We start from the raw sequence: 24375 nt of genomic DNA, 5'->3' as shown, positions 1-24375 counted from the left end.
GAAAATGGGATCAATAAAGAATAAATAACAAGACAAGCAACCTTCCCTGAAACCTAATACTTTTCCAAAGAGAGAACTTCTGCATAATCTGGCAAGGCTGAACAGTCAGTGGAAACAGTGGGTTTCAGTGTCTACTTTTTTCCATGCCATTAATAGTTCTATATTTCTTAAGCTAATGGAGACTAAATTCCTAGCCAATTGATTAAAGGAGAAAGCAGGTTCAAAATACACAGATGCAGATGTACAAGCAGCATGATCATGTGTCTTATTTCTCCAGAATATCAAAAGTCTTGGGTGTCAAAAACAAAACCTATAATCTTCTAGCAAGTGTAAGTGCACATTTTTTTAAAGGAATAATAACTTATACCTACCTAAAATAGAAGTTGCTAGAAAGGTCCACATTTTGAAAGATTCTCAGATACCTAGCAAAATAATTCAAGTTGGAGGAAAAATTATTATTTTAACAAGACAGACTTTAAGATGTCATTCAGAGGATCACAGAAAAGAAATTACATGTAAATATTGATATTTTTTCCCTATGTTCCCATCCTATCTTACTGTAATTGTTTTGACAGGTAGTTAAACTAGAATGTCAGAATATGGATTAAATAAATAAAACACCTTTTTTTTAAAGAAAACAAAACTAATATCTACTCATACACATACTCTATTTCTTTACACAGTTGTAAAGTTGCGGTTCTATTTTCCACTTATGCACATTACATTTTTCAGGACTTAAAAAAGAAAACTCTCAAAAATACTACACAAGATATAAAATTTTTCCATTACTCTCAAATAAATGAACAAGAAAAGAAATATCTATAAAAATCTGTCATAGCCTTGAAAATTCCCAGAAGAAACTATGACATTGTCTATGAATAATACAATGTCAGACACCATAAATATGTAGGTTAGATAACATGGTCTGCTGCACCCTAAGAGGAGAGACTGAGGTCTGGGATCAATCCCACCTTAAAGTGGAAGCTTTTTAATATTTAAAACTGGCTTGGTTCTTTACCTGACATCAATTTATCATAAATCATCACTTTTTGATTATTCACACTTCGTACAGACTCATTACAGTTTACTGATACCAGTTGCCTGCTATTTCATAGAAGCAAAGTCACCCTACCCTGATAAAAACAAAGGCTTAAACTTCTCTCTTCATAAAAAAGTCTCTGAAAAGAAAGAAGCTGTTCAACTTACCAGTGAATCTTTTCACCACCCTTTACAACTGCAACATGCACAAGATGCTGACAGCACAGAATCATTTAATAATCTATTCAGCACCTCTTGAAGGGCACAAAAGATCTCTTCAGGTGAGATTAACATCATGCAAAAGCTACTAAATAAAGAACTGTGCCCCAAATCGTACAAACCAATATTAGCATTACATTGCCCTCGCAGGAACAATGCTTACATGTGACACTTCCGGGTGCAGATTTGCTAAACTTAGCTGTGACATGGAGATGTGGATAATAAACTCTAGATTATGACAGCTGTATTTACTCTCCAGGCTAGACGCCATGGAACTTCCAGTCTATTTCCCAAAACAACAAGATAAAATGGCTTGAATGACATACTAATACAAAAAACCCATGACCGAAGTTCCCAGTTGCAATTCAACATTGTTTAGAAAATATTCAAGAAGTACACACTAATTACCAGCATTGTTTACCTGGCCTCATCAGGATGACTGATTCTTACAGAGTCATTTGGAATGTAGATCATATTTGTATCTTCTATTTTATATATTGCATGACCTCCAATATCTGCCATTTTTCTTCTTTTTGTTATTAACACAATGTAATAGCCTTCTAAAAACCTGACAAAACCTGTTAGAACAGTATTACAATGCTTTTAGTGGCATATTTGTGTTTATTTGATAAAATATATTTAGCAAAACAGTATCAGGATTGTCTCAAGATTTCAAAGAATTTTTATTTGTTCCTGAATGTTATATGTACACACACACACACACATATATATATACACACATATATACAGACTCTTAAAATTCACTCCCATTAATCAATAAAATACATATTTTTTTCTTATTTCCCTTCCCACTGTGGGTATTTTTAATACTTGGTAGCAGAGTTAGGACACTGAAAATTTGGACTATGTTTCTATCTACTTAACGTACTTGTATTTGCTTTTGACAGGACTCTCATTGTTCACAGTGAGACACACTCTATTTACTTCAGATACTAAAGGTTAATGTTCTAGGGTAAGGAAGAATCCCAGACTCCTATTTTCTTTTCAGGTTTATGTACTCTCTGCTGGGGAGGGACACAGAACAGCGAAAGGAGTTGTGGGTAAAATATCTTTGTGCTCTCTCTCCTTAACTGAATTCCTGGAACTGAATTCCTTGACTACAGCAGCAGTTCCCCCAAATCAGAGCCATTCAGTGTCAGGGGTAGTCCTTTTTTTCATGTTTCCTCTCTCAGACATCAACACTTGACCCTGGTGAAACACAGAAGGCTAAGAAGGTAGAACAGGTAGTGTCTGGTTTTATTGCCTATAAAAAGATGGCTTCTGAAACCTCCACCCTCATTCCCTGCAGAGCATAGCCATGCTTCTTCATGGAGTGCCTCCTTTGCATACTTCTATTATATATGATTGGGAAAAAATGTAACAAGCCTTTAAATATAACACAAATGTAGAAATTCAAATAAAAAATAGAAAGACATAAAAACCTCTGAACTCAAATGTGGTACAAATACCGTATAATATAGCAGTAATATGCTTTAATAAGTAGTAAATTACATTATTGGATGTAGCTGCTCTGATAAATTGCTGAGAGCTTGAAACTCACTCACTACTATTTACTGGTACTATAAACCAATAGATTAAATTGGGGAGGGAGATGATGATGATGAAGATGATGATGATGATGACATGATACAAATGGACCCTCACAATTCATAGTTTTACTTGTATTTACACTCAGTTCTTTTAGCTTTGCAGTACAAAGTAAAGAAGAAGGATGAGGAGAGCACACATTTTCCTCCCTGTCACTGCTGGAGGCTGCAACGTGATCGAATGAACTGCAATCTTTTCTTCCTCCTTATTAGCCCCCCTTGGAAAAATGCTCTCACCTGCACAAAGACAGGAGGCCCTGCTGACAATAAGAAACAAACCTTCCATTTGAAGCAGACTATTGAATTGCAGTTGTTAAATAGTAGTCACAGTTCTTCCTGTATCCTCCAGGTACTAAAACCACTTATGTGAACAGTCTCTGTCCTTTGAATTTCACTAGACATTATAGAAAAGTCTGACAAGGAACTGAGCCTTTCTCCCTGGCCTGGTTCCCTCCCTTAAAAAGCAATTTCCACTTTTAAACACTACACAGTAAACCAGAACTCAGTCTATCAGCACCCCCATTCTGAGTGCACTGAATGTACTGCATCTGGTTAATGAAATAACTAGAGGACAGAACAAAGCTGGTCTTTACAATTTTAGGAAAAATAGCCCTGTTCTTCTGACCTGAGCCAGGAGGCAGAAATAAACAACCAGTTGCATTCCTTCAAATTACATGTTTATACGGATATGGTCTGAATCATGTAATTTGGAAGTATATCATTCTGATAAGAGAGTCTGTTACTTCTAAAGAGTCATCTAGAAATACATATACCATATCTGTTAGCCAATACATTTGTGCAGCTACAGAACAGACACTCTCCTGTTATGAGCAGTACGTATAAACAGGCATACAATTGGGATGCAAAATTTTAACTGACTGCAACCATTTTTCAACCAAATATTTATCAAATATTTAGACAGTAAGCACTGACAGCTTTTGCAAAAAACCCAGTGCTGCAATGCTGTTACAAGCTCCTTAAGGTTTATCCATATTATGAATACTCTTAAATCAGTAAGAAACATAAACATCATCTGAGGAATTTCTGAAAAGCTGGATGCACTGATGAGTTCCAAAATGCTTCAAAGGCAAAAGGAATTAAGAATAAAGTTTGCTTAATTTGCCACTTTGATTAGAATAGTATTTTATTATTTATTATCTAATCTGCTTTGGATTAGAATAGTATTTTATTATGTTTTGATTGCAAAATTTGGAAGCATCCTTTAAAGTAATTGCATTCTCCACTTTTTCTGCAGCTTTGGCTTTAGATATCCAGGTATATATTGACTCTAATAAACCACAAAGTATTCTTGAGGGCTGTCACAGCACATATTAACATTTATTTTAGAGACATCAGCCAACAATGTACTGACCACAGTATCAGACATTAGGCAGGAAAGTAGTGACTTTCAGATTAAGTTAGAAGTTATTAAATCCTTGAAGCAATGCTTGAGGATTATGGACAGCTGAGCAACATTTTAAAATTCAGCTGACATACCAGTCAGTTATACTTGTTTAAACATGAAAAAGAAATCTTTAAATATGTCACTGCAAAAAGTTAACCAAACTGAAATGTTATCTTTCTGAACAGTGTGTGACAAAGTAATATAGCCTAATAAAGAATGTTGACTTTCATTTTCTTTTTAAAAAGCATTCTGTGAGCTCTGGAATTCAGGAGCCAGGTTCCACATGACTTGTATTCTAAGATCAGCTGAGTTTGGTAAGATCTTCAACCAAGTTTCTAGAGTTTGGCTATTTCCTAGATCTGTCCCTTAGTGACAAAGAAAAGACTAATTACAGCACAACTTTCAGTCCTGTACTGACCACCTGTTTTCAAAAAATTCACAGAAACGTACTTATCTTTGAGCACAACAGATTTCTAAATCCTCTTTAGTTTCATAAATAAATAAAATCAAGGGAGACAGAAAGATATACAACATGACGCAATAAGCCTCACCTCCCAGGAAAACAAAAGCTTTTATAAAATCAATTAAAACACTCACCTACTATACCAAAAGCAGACACAGCTCGAGATAACCCAGAAGAGCCCTTCTGCCCCATCTTGGTTCTGTTCCCCAGGTCTAAACGACCCAGAAGTTCCCTCACCTCTTGTTGTGTATAAACATGCTTTAAAAGAAAAAGTCACAGAAGTTACTGTTTTGTAGCTAAATGTAATTTCATGTCAGAGAACAAAAAAATTTGCTTAATTGGTGAAATATACAATAAACCAAAGGCCTGCTCTACGTTCTACGTTCTTTGTTTCCTATTTCAGGGCTTCCAACAAGCAACCAGTATTATTTGAAACAATGGGACAAAAGCCAAGCAACAAAATACAGAGGCACTTACCTTATCATCAATCACAACCAAATCCTTTGGTTCAGTGCGATCTATTTTCAAAACACGGTATTTGGTTTCTGCAGGATTACTTCCAACCAGAAAATACCTCTACACAAAAGAAAACCAAGAAGACAAATCAGAATATCATACAAGATAAAGCAACAAAACCCAGTGTAACTTAAGACATCAGCACTGCCGTTTACATTCTGCCTAGACTAAATCCACTACTACTAACATCAAATATGCAATATTCCACATGGACTATTAATAAACTGTTTTAGACACCAGTATCTTAGGAGGTATATTTGTATACAAACAACCTCTAGAACTTAAAAGACCTCTTTCTCTCCTTTTTACAAACAGAAAAAAAATTAAAATCAAAGGTTAAACCCTGTTTAGAGAAGATAAACTGTAACTTACACCAGGTACTGTCCAACCCCACCCTCCCCCAGCCATTACTGTGTTTTCACTTGCTCTGTAACATTTAGCAGAAGCTTATACATGAGTTTTTCAATTTTCATGATCTAAAACTTCTGTTGCAATATTGTACTCCTTTGCTATTTCTATCAACTAGTCTTTCCTGATCCATACTAAACACTTGTAAGTACTTCAGTAATGCAAGTTTTCTTCTATATTTATATTTGCTATTATATTCTTCTCCACAATGTTATTCCACAAAAATAGATTTTTCTGGTTGATAATTCTACTGTTTAAAAAAAATAGCTTCAATTCACATTTAAATTATGAAAGAATAAACACAGATAAACATATAGTATGTCCATTTTTTTTTGTAAGGAATTTAAACTATAAATTAATTTCTACATTTAGAGGAATTAACAATAAGCACAGGTTGCAGGACTGACTTGCTAAAAGAAGCTCTCATTTTTTCTAATTCATTTAATCAGTGTGGTGCTATCACAGCAAGGTGGAACTCATTAATAATGCTCAACCTAGTAGGAAAGCATGGCAAATTCATGTGCATCTATGCAGTCAGCCTTTAACAGTCACATGGACTTAAGATGTGGGAAAAGAAATCAATAATCATATTCATATAAATCTCACCATTTCATAATTTATACGAACTAGACATTAAGAAACATCTTTACTCTCAAAATATTTAAGTTGTAAAAAGAACTTAAAGACCTCTTCAGTTTCCTTGAATTCACAAAAGGATATAGACATACAGTAAGCTCTAAACAGGAAAAAAATTACTTCACTTTAAAAGTCATAAAAGGAAACACCACCAGCTTCTAGCTGCACCTTGTACACTGCCATTACTGTGGTAACTGAGTGGTAAATTTTGCTGTTTACTCCTGAATGACAGTAAGGAGGCCCCCCAAATTCATATACCATCACAATACTCCCTCACTGAAGCCTTCGAGGCAGCACTTTGGCACAGGAAAGCGTTTCCTATAGGGATTTTTTCAGGACTGATGTCCTGCAGTGCACAGCCCAGTCTCCCCAGTCTCTGCAGGGGATCCCTTCGTGCCAAGCTCTTGCTTCCCAGCAGAGAAATGACAAGGACAGTGCATGGCACCAAATGGTACAGCTCTTCTGCTGCTATCACCCACCATCAGCAAGAAACACCAAACCACCAAGACACACATTCGCTTTGACCATGCCATTATACCATCTTTTTCATATGGAGCAAAGGTGAATGGGCAGAGGGAAATATATTCATTTGTAATACTCAGATGAGAAGTTAGTATGCATTTCAGGAGTGCAGCTTCTTTATTTGCAGAAAATTGTTAGTTAATTAAAGGTAAACAATTTTAAGTATTCCATAATACTGCAGTACAGCACATTGATGTCCCACTATGTCCAGCTCACTAAATGAGTGCAATTTCTTCCCAAAGTGACACCTGTGGTTACCAACAAGTAATACTGAATATAAACAGAAGAGCAAAACTCTAAGATGCTGTCCTAATGGCAGTTTGGACCATAGAGCACATTTAAAATTGGGACACACACGACCCACGGGGAGGGGGAGAGAGAGAGTGAGAGAGATGGATATAGAGTTGCAAATGCTATTTCTAAGGAAGTTCAGCTGGACACTTCTCCATTATCATTTTAATTAACTAATAAAACAAAGAAGTGCTATGAGGAATGCATTACTCACATCACCTTGGCAGCTGCAATAGAGGGCTGTGCACAGCTACAGCGCCAGCATAGGTGCTGCTGCTGCTGCTGCTGCTGCTTAGAAAATCTTAGATTACATGAGGAGTAATTGTACCTGCAGATCATGGAAGTAACCACCATAATGAATGGTACTTAACAGGCTCTCTGAAGTCATTTAAAGACTAATTTAAGGGGTTTAAGCTGGAGAGCCAGACTGTGTAATGTATTAAAGAAGGTCACTTGAGAGCAGCATCAAACCTGAGCATCAATGGACTTAGATTTCTCATTGCCTGCCTTACTTTATCTTTGGCAAATGGGCATGTTACCCACCGCATGTCAGAGGATATTCTTGTGGAAGTAATAAAGGAAACATCTGCAAAAACTTTGAATATGGGTTAGTGTTTAAAACTAGGAACCCAGAATTAGATTTTCAGGAAGTTTTCAGGGAAGTTTTCAGGACTGGCTAACAACCCCAGAATTACTTGAAAAACAGCCTGATATGCCCACTCATATTCAACCTTCAAGATCTGAAAGAAAAACAAAGATCGTATGAAAACTAATGATGCAAAAAATACACAAAAAGACATCTCAGCATTAGCTGTTTCTGCTACCTAATTTATGCATCTAATGAATAAATCAGTCTATCTTACTGGATGACACAGAGCTCAAATAAAACAGTATCAGTGATATGTGCTGCAATTATATTTCCTATCACATGAATACTAGGAAATCATAAAGAAAAATACCAAATCAACACAACACTGAGCATGTAACAACAAATAAATTTCTATGGCTGTAATATAATTGTAAAATGATTCAAAGCTAAAATGTGCTGAAGTGTTTACAACTCTTTTGATTAACAGAAATTGTTAGAATAAAAAAAGAGCAAAAGCTATGGAAACCTTTCTGGAGTATTTATCCTCATTACTTCATTCTGTTTATTACTAAGTTGAACTGAATAATTTGAAGCATTTCCCAAGTGTCTCAAACAATTCCACTCCACAGAACAGCCAGTGCATTTAGATAAACAGGCAACCTTGACCAACAAAGTACTTTTTCCAGAGAACAGAAGTGCAGCAGAAACTGCCAGCTCCCTCACCCTGCTCTGGCCAGATCCCTCCAACCACACCTCAGGTGACCCATGCTGCTTCCAGGTTTACTGTGCCCCTGGCCTTTGCTGAAATTTGTTAACAAGCACACTTCACCAACTATGGCAACGCACCAGGCAGCTACAAGAGCTGGACTGCAGCTTAATTTATTGCACAATTATCACTAAGCAACCACAAGATAGAACAGCATTAGTCATTTCCACCTGGGACTGAGTTTTAACCAAAGCAATCTAATTGAAAGGCTTTACACCATCTTTTATCAATCTTTTGATTCAGCCAAAGCAAGCAAAACAGCTTCTTCTAAAAGGAGTTGAAACAAAATAAAAACACTTACTGAAATTTGTTGGTTTTTAATGGCAGGGTAATAGTTCTGAAATCAAACATTCTGCTTACTTATTTTTTTTTTTCTGTAAGATTACTTCTTTGAAATCTGAGTCTATAACTATGATTTACTTCTTTGTACAGACTAATTATGACTAAGAAATGCTAGCACAGCAAAAATCTTTTTCAATCCTCAGTTAAAAAGCTACAAAGACCTTAATCAACAGAGGGAAAAAGTGCAAAAATACACTACAAGTTGAAAAATAGGCAGTGCACTAATACAGTCAATTTTCAAATCTTCATGAAGCATTAAGAAAACAGTTATGATTTTAGACAAAAAGCTTGCAAATGATAGCTGTTGAGACCATGGATGTGTCCAAAAACACAAAGCCCAGAGAGAAGCAGGTTCACCATGCCATCTTCCAGATCCCTACACAGCGGCTCTCTCACTCCCCCTCCTCAACAGGACAGGCACAGAAGATAAGATAGAAAAGGTGATGGGTGAGGACAGAAAGATGGCCCCTAACATTTACCATTACAAGCAACACAAACTTGACCTGGGGAGAAGGTATGTAATTTACTGACAGTTAAAATAGAATCATAGTATAATTACACCTCAGTGTAAAAACTCCACTCTGCTCCTTCTTTCTACAGGACCTAGAGTAATTCTGGAAGTGTCTGTCTTTCATCTCTTGTAGAAACTGGCAGAATGACACAAAGAAAGGAAGACATGATAAGGCACAAAGAGTGGTACCTGGAAAAGCAAAGCCATCTGCTTCCCTTAATCTGTTGAAACTCTTCAAAAGAAGATCCTTCAACAGGAGAAATTTTAAGAACACATGTTGCCAGCACCACTCCCTGGTCATGTAGGAATGAGTACCCATTCTGCATTGTACAAGCCACAGAACTCCATGAATCCCTTTTGTGCCAAGGCAACCAAAGCTTTTTGCTTCCAAACATGACTTTTCTCTTGCTACTCCATTGAAGGATTCCTCCAGATTCTCCCTTCTAATTCTAAATTAAATCTATTAATTATCTATCTATACATTTTTTGTTAGCCAAATACCTATTTGCTCTTTAGCATCTCTTCTGCTGGAATGCTTTCAGGAAAATAAGTAACTGGATGCCTTTCCAGCACACACTTCAATAGACTAAAGAAGGCTTGCTGTCCCTTTACTCCTCTCAAGACATTGCTAGCGTGAATGTCATCTCACTGGACCATCAATGGACCTATACCTGAGTGAATTCTTGTTTCTTAGATGAAAATGGACTGTAAATCTGCACAATATACCATACACGATTTTATTCTAGAGATACATTAGTATTTTTCATTAATGACCATATCACAAATAACCACATCTCTCTTTTTCAGAGCTGTAGTTCAGCAGCAGCTCAACCCTCTCGCTCCTTCAGATAAAACACCCAGATCCTCCTTCTCCTCTACTGCTTCTGAATTGATAAACTCTCAGTAAACTTTCATTGGTGTGGAATCTACTGTAAGGTGCATGAACTTTTATAGTACACCATTATACTTCAAATTATTCCTTTTACCTACTCCTGAGGATCATCACCATAATTTCTTGCTTTATTGTGCTCTGATTATCCTAATTATTTACAATACCTTAAAAGACTAATCTGATCTGGTCCCTGTTTTGAGCTAATAACATTAATGAAAATGCTTAAGTACATCAGTCCTAAAAACATTACTTGAAAAAAAATCATCCCTATCAGATGATTCCTCTCTCACTCCACACTAATTTATCTACTAATTTCTCTTCTAAGCTTCTTCCTTCCATAGCAGAGATTTTCCTTGTGGCACTGCATCTCAATAGAGGATTTGATTTAAATACATAAGGTTATCTAATTTTTAGATTAAAATGTGCAATACAACCAGGTTGATCTGACAGCATCTTCCTAAGTCTAGGCTGTGTTTTATGTCATTTGCCTGAATTTGCAATTACTTTCCTATATGCAGGACTTTGGAATGGATTAAATATTCCATTTGTCATATTCCAGTCACAGCACTCTCCTTGACATGAGCAACTTGAAAATATTCAGAGTAATTTCACCAGTTAGTATATTTATTTTTACCTCAACACTGATTGATCCCTTCTTCATAACCTTATTCTTGTTACTCACTTTCTCTTCACCCCTTGTCCAGTACATTCATACTCAAAGTAAATTTCTACTTTAAACAGAGGATAATATTTATTTAGTTTTTAGGGCCATAACAAGCTCAGTTTTAGAAATAAAAATATGTAACAGAATGTGCCTATTTTTATTCATCCTTTCTTACATTAAAATAAATACCTTTTTTTCCCATAAAATCATTACCTTTAAATACACCAATTTGTGATCATTTATCCACAAGCCTCCCATCCAGAAAGGTGGATTCATACCAAAACCAAATCTGTATGTGTATCTCTCTCCTGTTGCTCTAGTTATCATATGACACCCAGAACAACACAGAACAAAAGAAATAAAACCCATGTTGCCAGAACTTAGGCAGCCATTTGTAGGTACATCGTTCACATCAAGTGGGATGCATTCACTTTTGAACTTTAGTTTTGCTCTGCCTGAAAACATATCCTTCAAAATACCCTTCAAAACCTGTGGTGCTCTCATCACTGCTATGCCACCAGCTATCTGCCCTGTTCATAAATGCTCTCAGAGCCCACATACATCTGTAGATCAAGTTTCCATATTTTATAGCCATAAATCCAGCGGTATGGCAAGACAGTTAAGTGTCAAGATCAAAAGTGACTTCTTGAGTTGCCCAAAATTCCTCCTCTCATCCCAATTCCATGCTCTGCTCTGCCACATGACCATCACTCCTGGAACACCAATACAGGGGAATAGGAGAGTCAGCTGAAAGGAGCTGTCTTCTGCTAGTGAAACTGTTCCAGAGAGAGCACATTGCACAGCCACCTCCAGATAGAAAATTATGATAGCTAATGGTTGCCCAGAAGGTTGTTCGCTACTTTCAACATTTTTTGAATGTGTCAGATACCCATCTATATAAATCAGTGCACTTCATAATTCAATAAAAATTCTATAGGTTTTTCTGTGAAATCATATTCCATATTGAAATTTCTCCAAATTGACCACAGTCTAACTTCAACATTAAATATGCAACCCCTGGAGTTTTGAATACAAAAATCTTTATACTGTTACTATTAGAATAAAAACCATCTAAAATAAAACAAATGCCCATAGTTTTCTCTGGTGAATAAAGGGCAGAAATACCTACAGGTAATTATGCCAGTCACTTTACTTAATAAGCTTGTGCAAGTCATTTGGATATTGTGGAGATGAAGACTGTAAAAGAACCTGACTAGAATAAAATACTATTAATTAAGCCTCATAATACCCTGAAAGATAGGCAAGTGATATGACTTTATAGAGACGACATAAATTGTCTTGTTCAATGTCACATTGCCTCAGGGGAAGGATAATTTCATTGAACTAACCTACAGCTTTCAGGTGGGCTTCATCTGGGGAAAACACAAAAGTTCCATTTTCTCCTGAAGAGGAGAGGAAAATGTCTTTTGTTTTTTATTAGTCATAGAGCTCAAATATCTTTAGTGCCCTCTGGTGTGCATTTCAGTGATCAATATTTGTATAAAAGGAAAGATAATTGCCATTGATCTGAATAAAACTTTCAGTTCATCTTTCTGACTACTTCTAAACAAGCTTTCAACTTCCTAGGACAAGCAGGAGCTCCAGTTAACACCTCCATGGCATTTATTGACCCAAAGCATCAGCTGGAAAGGTAGGTTTCAGCAACTACCCTAAATATAAACATTAATAGAAAATATAGAATTTTGCTCTCTGTTAATTCAATTGACGCCATGAATTCAGTTCTCCTCACCTCTTGCAGTCTCTCATTTGACTCCAACAACACCACCAGAGCAGAGCCTATCCTCTTTGACTTCACTAATACTATTGTATTTTTATCTAAAAAGAAACCCAAATAAAGAAAACCTCTGTAAACCATTTCCACTTTTTCCACTTCCTAATCCATTTCATCTCTTCCTTTAACACAGGGATTTTACAGGAATAAGCTCAATGACCAGAATAAAAATCATTGTTTCTCCCACTGCTGACAACTTAAATAATTCCTTCTTTGCACTAGAAATCTTAGGATATAGTCTCAGGTTAGCCTGTATCTGACACAACTTCAAATCCCACATGCTGGATCTAGCAAGTCTATGGCCTTAGGGAAACCAGAAAAGCACCTGAAACAGGAGAAAGCTGTTCATTCTTATTTTTGGATGATGCTTATGCTGTACAAGTGACTGTCACAGCTGGCAACTCCATGATTGTGAGATCTTATGCAAAGGAGATGGCATGAGGGACACCTTGGGGAGAAGTTTGTCAGCAGCACAACATGACACTGCATGAGCTGTAACAGCGACTGATCAAACCACCAGCCCAATTTTGGCCTCCCCAGTACAAGACAGACATTGATACAGCAGAGTGATTCCAGCAGAGAGCTCTCCAGATGATCCACATGACAGAGCACAGGGTGTGCTGAGAGAACTGGGTTTAGGTTTGTTCAGCCTTCAGAAAGCTTTGGCAGCATCTTGCTGCTGTCCAAAACCATGTAACAGGAAAGTGTAGGTAAGAGACACAAACTCTTGCCAAAGGTCTGCAGAGGCTGTAAAATCAGTATATTTGAAGGTATTCAAAACTTAGCTGCACACAATCCTGAGTAATATGCTTGTTGAAGCTGCTTTGAGGAGGGGGCTCAACTTGGTATTCTCTGGAAGTCCCTTCTAACACCCCTTAGTCCAGGCATTTTTTAAGTGCAGTAAGTCTTTTCAAATAATCATACCAAAATGACTCCTACTGCATTTTTTCTTCTGAAAAAATCACTAGAATTTGAATATCAAACCACAAAATGCTTCAATTTGTACTTTTTAAAAGCAAGAACAAAACCTTACACAGGGAAAAAGTTCCATTTTCATTACTCATAAGAAGTTAATGAAATATCAGCTTGAAATGCCCTTGCTCAGCTGAGATATTTCAAACAGCACGTGCTCATCCACAAACCACTGCCTTTCACAGCTGATGAAAACCATCTTGCCTCCTGGAGTGATCAGGACTGCTGGACCTGCCCCTCACTGAATCTGAACAAAGCACATCATGGACAACAAACCCATCCATTCGGGCAGAGCTACCCCGGCCAGATGTAAAAGCCTGTGATCCTGAAATAACAGCATCAGCTGGAGAGGCCCAGGGAACAGCAGATAGCTGACAGAATCCAAAGCACAATATCTGCCCTGCTCACAGCACGTTGTCTCTCAGCAGCAGAGAGAAGCAGGCCAGGTACCCACACATGCCAGTCACTGGAAGCCAAATCTCAGCTAACTGAGATGTAGCATGAGTTGTGAGCCAAGAAAAACTAAAGTGAGTAATACAGGACTTGATTCAGAAATCACATTTGCCCAGTGCCCTACTCACACATAACAATAATTTAGCTGAAAATAGAAGAAAAAATAGCCTTTACCAGCCACATTGAGAAAGATAAATCAGGTAGCTTTCAAAATTCATTTAGGCCTATGTAAAAAGTAACACTTTGGAATGACTTTCTGGAGGGCAACCTTTATTTTTAAAATTTACTTGTAAAAATAACTCTGCATACTTTGATCTGTCTCTGTTTCATAGGCTGTTCAGTGGGAAATTACAACAAAAGCACAAATCTGCTTCTGACAGAAGCAAAGCTGGAAGTCAGATCACTGTTCATACTAAGATCATTCTTGCATCTGTGACATTTTGGAAAGTTTCCAAGGGGCTTCAGTGTATAAATTATCTTTCTTTTATCAGTACAGGTAACATCTGAACTTGAAACTAGGCCTAACTTGCATGTAGAGCCATGGTCCATAAACCTTTTAAAAACTACCTTAAGTGAAGAAACCAACATACTATGAAACACATAGAAATTTGATTGGGAGCTAAGGAATGGTAAATACACGTGGTATTTACACCAAGAATTGGCTTCTGACTCACACTATGCTCATCACATGGCTAAAGCAGCAATTACCATTTCAACCTCCAATCCACTTTGCCTGTGACAAAAACTACTGTGAACAACACATGCCTATAGTTTCTGCAACAGGACATAAGGAATGCTGAAAATCTTCAAGAGCTTACTTCCAAAGGTCAGACTGAACACTGTGGAAACTGTTTCACGGACAATGAGCACTGAAGCGGGTAATAAACAGCAAACAGGTCAGTGCAGGTAGTAACCAATTCTTAATTCAAATATTAATTCCGGACACCTTCAGCTGTCCAGTTCTAACTGGGGGGAGCCGTGTTCCCCTGGCAGTGTGACAGCAGCCCCAGGACACAACAAGCAGGGGCCCAACCCTCGTTCCCCCTCGGCAGCGCTCGCACCGCAGGGCCCTGCGCTGCCCGGCCCCGCAGAGGCCACTGCTCCGCTACGGGCACGAGGCGGAGACACAGCGAAAACAAGAACTTTAAAACCTTATTCTTCTCAATTCTTGGGATGCTTTGAGTGTGTGACCAAAAAGAACCAGATCCCAACACACGAAGAGAAAGGTAAGGGGTAGTTTTTGACAAGCTGCAACCCAGCCGAGGCAGCAGCTCCGAGCAGGGCCGAGCTAACACGCTGGGGGGGCGGGACATGCCCCCGCGCTGTGCGGCGGCCGCAGCCCCGGGACCTGCGGCGGCGGCAGGGGGGACGCTACTTACAGCCCTGGTCTCGTACAGCACCAGCTTCTGCACGGAGCTGATCAGGGGGACGGCGGCCGCCACCGGCATGGTGGGGGCGAGAGCGGCGGGGGCCGCCCGGGAACACGCCGGGAACAGCCGGAGGCGGGGGAGGAACACTCCGGGCAGAGCGGGGAACCACCGCCGGCACCGAGCGAACCCGGAAGTGCCGGCACGCCAATGCGCAGGCGCGCCCACAGGGGGCTGCGAGAGCGCGCCTGCGTCGCGGAGCCGCGTCACGCGGGGCCTCTCGGCAACGGCGGCTCCGGGCGCGGCGGCTGCGGCGGCAGCGGCGGGGCACCGGGGCAGGCGAGGCGGCAGCGGCAGTACTGCATCCGCACTCGCTGCTCCCGCCGGGAACCGCTCCCCGCGGGGTGAGCACGGTCAGCACCAGGAACAGCTCCGCAGCCCCGCCCACGCCCCGTGTGGGGCGGGGCCTCTGCCGCTCCCTCCCGCAGGGGGCGGGGCGCGGCCGTTGCCCGGGCAACGGGGGCGCGCTGGGCGGTGGCGGCAGCGGGGGCGCGCACGACGGGGCTCCCACCGCGAAGGGGGCTCCCACCGGGACGGGGGCTCCTACCGGGAGGGGAGCTCCCACCGGGACATGGTCCTGGGTGTGCGTAGAAGGGTGTGGGTGTGGGGGTGTGGGTGTGTGTGTGTCTGGTTTAATTCTTTGCTTTGGTTGTGGTGGATTTTGTGAATTAGGAAATTGGCCCTTGTGAAGGTTTGGGAGGGAGCGAGGCTGCTGGGCACGGCAGGTAAAGCTCGGCCAGTGAGTTTCTGTGGGGGCAATGGGGAGCTGGTTCGCATGTGTGGCTTTTTCCTTTTTTTAATATTAAAATGTTTAGTGCAAGAGCATCTGAACATTTGTGTTTGATGTTTCAAGACAAACTTTTTCAGATTCTCATGCTGAAGTAGAGTTTTTTAGTTGAATTTTTAAATTTAGTTTAAAACTGACAGGAGTTGTGTTGGGCTGTGCTGGGTTGGGTGGGTGGTTGCATGTGGGTTTTGCTGGGGCTATGACTCTGAAGTGGCCCTCTAAAGACTGTGGGGTTAGTTGTGACTCTTTCAAACAAACTTCAGCAAGCTCCTCAGGTTTTGGCCTCCATTTTTGTTTGAAAGGTCCATGCAAATTTTCCTCCAGCTTATCTGAATTAGTAATTTGTTTAGATTTTAATTTGTTGTGCAGCACTGGACTTGCTACTGCCTGCATTCCTGGAAGAGCTGGGATTTGTGAAGAGGATGGTGGAAGAGATCAAGAGCTGTGATTTAATTCTGCAGAGCCTTATTTGTGTACCTGCCTGTGTGGACACAGAGAGCAGTTCCACTGACCATGGGAGGGCCCTTCTGTGTCTGATGCACAAACCCAAAGGTCTTGGCAGGCCCATGGCCCCTTTCAGGGACTAGAGAGAAGTCACAATTGTGTGGTAATTGGAGCAGGAAATTAAAATCAACAAAAATCTAAAAAAGAGCAACAGCCAATATGAGACTCATGAAGAAGTCATCAACAGGTTGTTCCAACAGTGCTTTCTTTTTCATAAATGGATTTTCTCTCATTTGATGGGTGCATTGTGTGTGTTCTGTAAATGCTTTTTCTTATAAAAGCTTTCTCTTTTACAAATCCATTTACCTTGTAATTCACTTCCATTTTAAGGTCATTGTACGCACATGTAACTACTGTACTTTATTACAAATTCTTTTTTTCCTTCTAGCCTTAGAAAGCACATGGCTTCACAAGAGGAAAAACAAGCTCAGCCCTTGACAGACATCTTTGATGAAGATGAAGCTGAAAGATGTTTTCTGTTGTCCAAGCCCACTTGCTTTATTGTCTTTGGAAAGCCAGTAAGATATCTGATAGATGTGTTTTTGTCAGATATTCTGCTCACAATTTTACTTTTCCTTTCAAAACATTAGTTTACCAGTGCTACCAAAAGAGTCAAATACCTGCTTTTTGGATTTTGCCACTCTTCAAATCCCGCAGAGGATGGTAAAAATTTAGGTCTTATTAAATGAGACCAGTTTTTGCCTTCAGTCAATTGTGATTAAAAATGTTATTACTGTACTTAAAAGTTACTCATTGCTCAAAACGTTTCTTCTCTTTTGACATTGGTAAAATGGATTGGTTTTATTTTTGTGGTGGTTTAACCCCAGCCAGCAAGTAAACCCCACACAGCCTTTTGCTCGCTCACTCACCCTGGTGGGGTGGGACAGAGAATCAGAAAGGTAAAAGGGATAAAATACATGGGTTGGCAAAAGCCATGCACATGAGCAAATCGAAACAAGGAATTAATTCACCATTTCCTAGGGACAGGCAGATGTTCAGCCATCCCCAGGAACAGGGGCTGCATCATGTTTTGTGGTGACTTGGGAAGACAAATGATATCACTCCAAAAGTACTTCCCTTTCCTTCTCTTTCCCAGATTTATATGCTGAGCATGACACCATGTGCTTTGGAATATCCTTGAGTGTCAGTCAGACAGTGTCATCTGTCCCAGCTGTGTTCCCTCCCAGCTTCCATCCACCCTCATTTTCCTCACCAGCAGAGCAGGATGGAAAGCAGGAAAGGCCATGGCTCTGTTTAAGCCCTGCTCAGCACTAACAGAAACACCTTTGTATTAGCAACACTTCCTTTCAGCACAAATCCAAAACACTAGCTACTGTGAAGAAAGTTAACTCTACCCCAGCCAAAACCAGAACAATGCTATTAAAATGTTTTATTTTTTAATAAACTTGATATATTAAAGACATAAATTGGTGTAAAGTAGCCTTCAGGGTAATGTACTGACTTACAGGCATGTAATGAGATATTACAGATCTTTAATATTAAACTTTGACCAAATTCTATCCTATATATTTGGAAACATTCAAAATCCACCAAGGTGTCCTGATAAAAAGATCTGTACTACCTTTTAACTATAATTCAAGGTCTGTCTTTTTCTCAACTAATTTGTGGCCTCCTTAACTTAGAAACATTTGATGTTTTGTCAGCCTAAACATTTCAGATTTCTTTTTTTTCCCAAATGTGAGTTTATATTATTGCCTCAGTTTGCTGAAGAGAGTTCTTTTTTTTTGTTACAAGTTTGCCTTATAACGTGTCTTATGCACTTGTAAGAGTGCACTCAGCTCAACAGAAAACTACAGTGAACTAACTCATCTGGTTTTGAATGAACATCAAAATTTTAACCTTGTATGACAAAGGTAACTTTATGTTTCATAGACCAAAATACCATAAAATGCTCATTGAAAGGCAGTACAAAAATTTCACATATTCTCAACCAGTGCCTTCATTAGATGCTTGACATCAATATAACAAGATATTAAAATTGTACAGACCTTACCAGGAAAGCAGGGAATGAAATAGTTTATTTTTATGATAATATTTTTTATATATCTGACTGATGTGCAGAGTACCTATCCTACTTGAGATATATCTTTAAAATTAAAACCACAGTGCCATTAAAGCAAAGCCAAATACATATATTCTCATCACACCTGTAAGGCGTAAGGTATGAGTAGGCTGGAATGTTGATACACTCTTAACTGAGAATGTAATTTATTTGTTGGGTTTTGCTATTTTTTATCACAAAATTTATCAAGGACAAATAAACTGTCAAAACAGGTCTTCTTATATGCCCTTCTAAAAAAAAGGGCACAATCCAAAGGGTTGAAGATGATGGGTTTTGCAAAATCCCATTCAGTTAATCACTCTTGGAAGCCTTGTAGCTCTCAGTTAAGTCGGTTTTCCTCTGGATTCATGTAAATAATAAAGATTTTGTCAGTATCTAACCAGATTTGTGGACTAACAAGGGCAGTTTTTAAGCATTTGTTGTTTTAGTAAAAAAATATTATCCCATTGTATCCTACTCAGAAAGGGTTGAGTAGCTTTCCATCATAATTTGCATTGAGGCTGAAGATAATACATCTTAGTCCTAAGGAATTCCTCATAGGAATTTGTGGTCAAATCATAGCTGAGTTTTAGACAGAGTGCTCAGAAACAAACTCAGTATAATGACTTTGGAGATGATAAGCTACAAGTAGCAGCATATTAGCAATGCTAGGCAATATGAAGTAGAGGGTGATATTAAAAAGAGTGTTTTGTGTTTGCCCAATGCATAACTCAGAGGCCCTAATCCCAGTGGTAGATTTTCATTGTTTTTATCATGTGAAAATATGTTCTTCAGTCTTATATGTTTGGTTTTGTTCTTTCTTTTAAAAGTGTATTTTTCATTTTAAGGGTTCTGGAAAGAAAACATTGGCTAGCAAACTAGCACAGAGATGGAACTGCATTTTCATAGAAGGTAAACACGTGCTATATTTGGAACATTGCTTTGGCTCCACAATAGCTTTTGGGTTAGAATACCCTCACTGTTCCCTGTAATTCAAAGGACATGTTTCTGATTGCAGCAAACACTTCTGATAAGACCAAGTAATCATTTTACCAGAAATAAAATTACTGTTCACAGTCTTTCAGTTATTGAAAGGCTTAGAAAAATCACTGTGTTTTGTTTTTTTAATCATAAATTCTATTCCCAGTCCTGTAAGGGGGTTCCTGTGACCCTTTTTGTTCACATGGAGGCAACTTATTCAACTCCATAGAGTACAGACATTTTCCAGGAGCAGACCATGAAAAAATAGGAGGCTCTTTCCTTTCTTTTTGTGCAGTGTCCAATACAAGGGGATAAACTCCAGGAAACAGTTATTTATCAAATGAAGTACCTTTACTTTTGAAGATTAAGAATTGTAACATGGTAAAAATCACTTTTAATGAAGTGCTTTTTTGACTGAGGTATATATGGAATTTTTATGTCATAGTATTGTATAGCAAGAAAAAAAAATTAATACCTGGTCCAAAACATAGATCAGGCCAAAATCAGAAGGCACTTCTTCTTAAGGAATGTACTTCTTAAGGAATGTACTTAAGCTAGTCCACTCTGTTTGAATGTATTTAAATCAGTACTGACAAATGTTCATCAAATTTGTTTTAAAAGATTTCTAGACAGTCTATCTCTGTAACATTCTCTTTGCCATTAGAAAGTTTTTCTTAGCAACCAATCTAAATCTCAGTTACTGTGCTTTTAAGCCTTATTTCTAATTCAGGGAATTACTCTTATATTGTTCATGATATTTCTTTTAATCTTCTTTTAGCTAGTGAACGCACACGTGTGTACACACTGTTACTTATGCTAGTAATTTTTGTTCATTTTCTACATTAAAAAAGGAAGAAACAAATAAATTCAGCATACATAAACATGAATAATTTCATTCAGAAAGGACCTCCAGAGGTGACTGAGTCAAACATTCCTCTCAAAGCAGGGTGAGCTAGAAAGGGCAGCTCAGTTCAATCTGGACTGTCTCCAAGGATGGAGACTCCACCTCCTCCCAGAGAAACACTTTGCAATGTTTGACTGCCTTCTTGATGAAAAGTTGCTTCCTATTTACCCTATTTGAACTTATCGTGTTCCTATTGGTGTCTGTTTCCTCCTGTCCTAACTGTGCTCTGTGGTGACCATGGGTGTGTCTTTGTGACCTCCCAATAAGTCGTTTTAGATAGCAGTAAGAGCTGTCTGGTTTCCTCCAGGCTGGACAAGGTCAGTTCTTTTGGCTCCTCCTAGGCTGTTCATTCTTCTGATGGCTTTGGTGTCCTCCACCGAATTTACTCCGTAGTATCAACATCTGTCCTGTGCTGAGTTAAAAATAAACCAACAGAAAATTATTGGATAGGAAAGGTGTTTGCAATCTTATTAATGATACAATACTTACTATGCATTTATCCAGTGAATTGGTCAATACTCATAAATAAAACAGGGCCAGGGTGCACACAGATTGCTGATTTTCAGTTGCCTGTATTGTTAATTAGTACACTCCCTGTCTCAGTTTTGGCCCACGGCAAATATTGTTCTGAACATCTATCCACAGTATGAATGGTAGGATGTGCAACGTAGTAGGAGCAGTTGGAAAACAGCCACTGTGTTTTGAGAAGAAAGATTAGGGCTATATAGTCATGGGTCACCTGGCTTCAGGACCTTTCCCTGGCCTGGTTTATTAGTAATTTAAACATAGCTATAAGAGTCATTCTTGAAAACTTCTATAAAATGTCTGATTGTTTAATTCATACAGAATTGTGAAAGACTTCTAGGGTCATTCTAATATGATGTCACTATCCACAGAGACATAGGGCAGTCTTTGAATTTGATGGATGTCACTTTTCTTAAAGAAGGTGATTTTGTGTGTCTAAAGAGTTCTTCTAAATCTTGGTTTTTAAATTTAAAGAGTGATTGAACTCAAATACTCATCTCTGGAGTAAAAGACAGTAAGACTGATTGAATTTAAATAAGTAGTTCAAATAATCCTGCAAAACTGCTGTTGTGCATTTTTGTGTAGTATATACAGGGTTAAATTGTAGGAAGAAACACTTACCCAGTCCTTACCATAAGGCACCAGGTTCTGGATGGGCAAAGTATAATAATGGCCCTGAGTGTAATGGCTTCTCATTCAAAATAGTCTGGTTGCTTGGAGCACACAGGCATCCTCCTGTGTATGTGTGTGTACGTATATATCTGCAGGTACAAATCTGTTTAGAAAATATTTGGTATTAATTATTTTTCTTATCTTTGATATGCTTCCTTAGCCTCAGAAGTAATTAAAACGAATATTCAACAAGGATCAGAAAATGGACTTCAGGTAAAGGTCTAATCTTCTAGTAAGTTTTGTCACATTTTTAACAAACACTTAGTATAAAAGACTATGTTTTGCATTTTACCCTAGTGTCAAAAATTGCTTTGTGAAGGACAAAGTATTCCTGAGGAACTGGTGACAGAAATGATTCTGCAAATGATTGAGTCACCAGAAGTTGCTCATTATGGTAAGTATATTTATAGCCTAAACTTCTTAGAATGTGCTACTTATATTTTTACATCCATTTTACATCTATTGGTGCTCAAATATAATTCTAGCTTTTTCTCATGCTCTTCAGGCTGTGGAATATCAATAAACTGGAAGTGTGTTTAGGGATTAATATACCAGTATGGGAGATCAGAAAGTGTCATACTGATCCTGTGTTATGTTGATTTTGAGAAAATAATTTTCCCAAAATTGTAAGTGTTGATATGACTCTTATTTGACAATATTACCTGTTCAGGATAGGATTTAAAATGCAGATATATTATTCTTCAATACTTCTATAACAACAACATAACAAAAATCCATCAGCAAAAACATTTTAAGCATTTTAAACAATGTAAAAGAAGGAAAACAGTTTACTGAAAATTCAAAGTATTATGGCTTTTTTTCCTCTTGCAGAATAGTTTATTCCCTTTGCATTTTGTCACACAGAGTAGGATGGATGAGAATAGTAATGGTAGTGGCTATAATTCTACTATTTGAGGAAAGATTTTGTTAATTGAGGGTGTCAGGACAAGTGCTGCAGATCTTGCTAGTGTCTGAATCTGCTTCCCTGATGAGGAAACAGATGTACTGCCAAGAAGAAAGTAGGTAAAAAGGAAATGTAGTTTCTTTTTCTTGTTTTGACTTTCATTTGAAATTTCCATTATAGGAGAGAGACAAGTATAGTGCCAATGTTAGTTTCTACTGCTCTAAAAACTAGCCTGCTTTTTAAGCTTTCAGTTGCAATGGGTTTAATTTGTTTTCTAGTACATGACTCAACAGTTTTGCAAAATATACAGTCTTACCTGGTGAAGCCAGGCTTTTAAAACAGTATAAAAAAGAGAAATAGGGAAGAAATTTTTAAAAAAAGAACACAAAAAACTGCTGGAAGAGGTAGCAGCAGAAATGCCAGTCTCTTAATATGTATGTGAGGACTTTGGTAAAGGCATGAAGAGGCTTCTGTGTTATTGGAGTTCCCCTCCTTGAATCAGTCTGAAGATGTTTGTATCACAGAGGAGCGCAGAGGTCCTGGGGACTGTAAAGATGACTGTGAAGTTGAATAAAGTTTGGTTCCTGTAGCCATGACACTTTCTGTATTACACATGCCCCAAAGTAGCAAGGAATAGAATAACCAACATCCTCACTATTTTTCCTGTCAACTAGAGCTGACCTCCAAAACCAGTTTTTGTTTTAGTATTTCTAGTAACTTTTTCAGTCAATTCACTTTAAATTATTCATTCAAGATTTTAGAAACTGTTGTATGAAAGGTTGGGTTTTTTACCTTTGGTGTTGGTAAAATGCAAGTTTTTAAACAGTATACACAATAAGTGTGTCTCAAAAGCTTCTTGGTAATCCTCTGGTTACTTTTGATCTAGTTGATAGTTGCTTTAGGTACACTTAATGATTTTTAGCCTCCTCACATGATTGATTTGGGGGCAAACACTCTCTCCAAGAATGGTTTTCCATGTTACCCTTCCATTTCGCTCACATCAGCTGTTGTTATCTGGGATGTGCTGATAAGCAGAGGCTGTGCACATTCTTCACACGTCACTACCAGTTAGAATTCTCTAAAGGTATCAATAGTTTAGAATCCAGGATTTTAATTTCCTAGAGGAATAACTATATATTTTGCTATCCCTTGCTTATCTTCTTCTTCCCTTGCATCTATGGATAGTAGCTTCCATAGAAGTAGGAGTCTTCCCTTCTAACACCTCTTGCAAGACTGCTGCCACATTTTTGTGCTGCCCAGACTTGCACTTAAATGTTATCACATAAAATTCTAAGCGTGCACCGTTTCTCTAAGGGAATATTCTCATTATTTGGCTAAAAAAATCCACCTGATTTTTGTTTAGTCTCTCATCCTGGCCAAAATATTGATTTTGTTGCAATTCAGTAGTTCTTACTGCATACATACAGCCATCAGCAGTTACAGTACTTTCCTAGGAACTTGAAACCACAAGCTCATCTGTGGGACTGAGCACTGTAAAACTAGGAAAACATATCATTGCCACT

At 38.4% G+C, this 24375-nt stretch overlaps 2 protein-coding genes across 6 annotated transcripts in view; one reads left to right on the top strand and one right to left on the bottom strand.

The window, feature by feature from the left end:
• FIG4 (FIG4 phosphoinositide 5-phosphatase) overlaps positions 1 to 15605 on the bottom strand; it is a 49284-nt gene extending 33679 nt beyond the window's left edge. Inside the window, exons 1-5 of the mRNA XM_063150995.1 lie at positions 15466 to 15605; positions 5210 to 5308; positions 4867 to 4990; positions 1679 to 1835; positions 372 to 422 (exon numbers count right to left, since the gene is read on the bottom strand). Coding sequence (XP_063007065.1) covers positions 372 to 422; positions 1679 to 1835; positions 4867 to 4990; positions 5210 to 5308; positions 15466 to 15534 — 500 coding nt within the window. The 5' untranslated portion in view covers positions 15535 to 15605. The remainder of the gene's footprint in view (positions 1 to 371; positions 423 to 1678; positions 1836 to 4866; positions 4991 to 5209; positions 5309 to 15465) is intronic.
• Positions 15606 to 16084: 479 nt separating this feature from the next.
• AK9 (adenylate kinase 9) overlaps positions 16085 to 24375 on the top strand; it is a 59046-nt gene continuing 50755 nt past the window's right edge. For 3 of the 5 annotated variants that reach the window (XM_063150993.1, XM_063150994.1, XM_063150992.1), the window contains exons 1-4: positions 16089 to 17322; positions 19715 to 19778; positions 22109 to 22161; positions 22246 to 22342. In XM_063150993.1, coding sequence (XP_063007063.1) covers positions 17206 to 17322; positions 19715 to 19778; positions 22109 to 22161; positions 22246 to 22342 — 331 coding nt within the window. In that variant the 5' untranslated portion in view covers positions 16089 to 17205. Of the gene's footprint in view, positions 17323 to 19714; positions 19779 to 22108; positions 22162 to 22245; positions 22343 to 24375 lie in introns of all 5 variants that reach the window. The other 2 variants (XR_010027077.1, XR_010027076.1) reach the window with 2 other exon arrangements.

This window comes from Melospiza melodia, chromosome 3 (genome assembly GCF_035770615.1).
Source record: "Melospiza melodia melodia isolate bMelMel2 chromosome 3, bMelMel2.pri, whole genome shotgun sequence".
Taxonomy (NCBI): domain Eukaryota; kingdom Metazoa; phylum Chordata; class Aves; order Passeriformes; family Passerellidae; genus Melospiza; species Melospiza melodia.
This window is presented reverse-complemented; position numbering and strand designations above follow the sequence as displayed.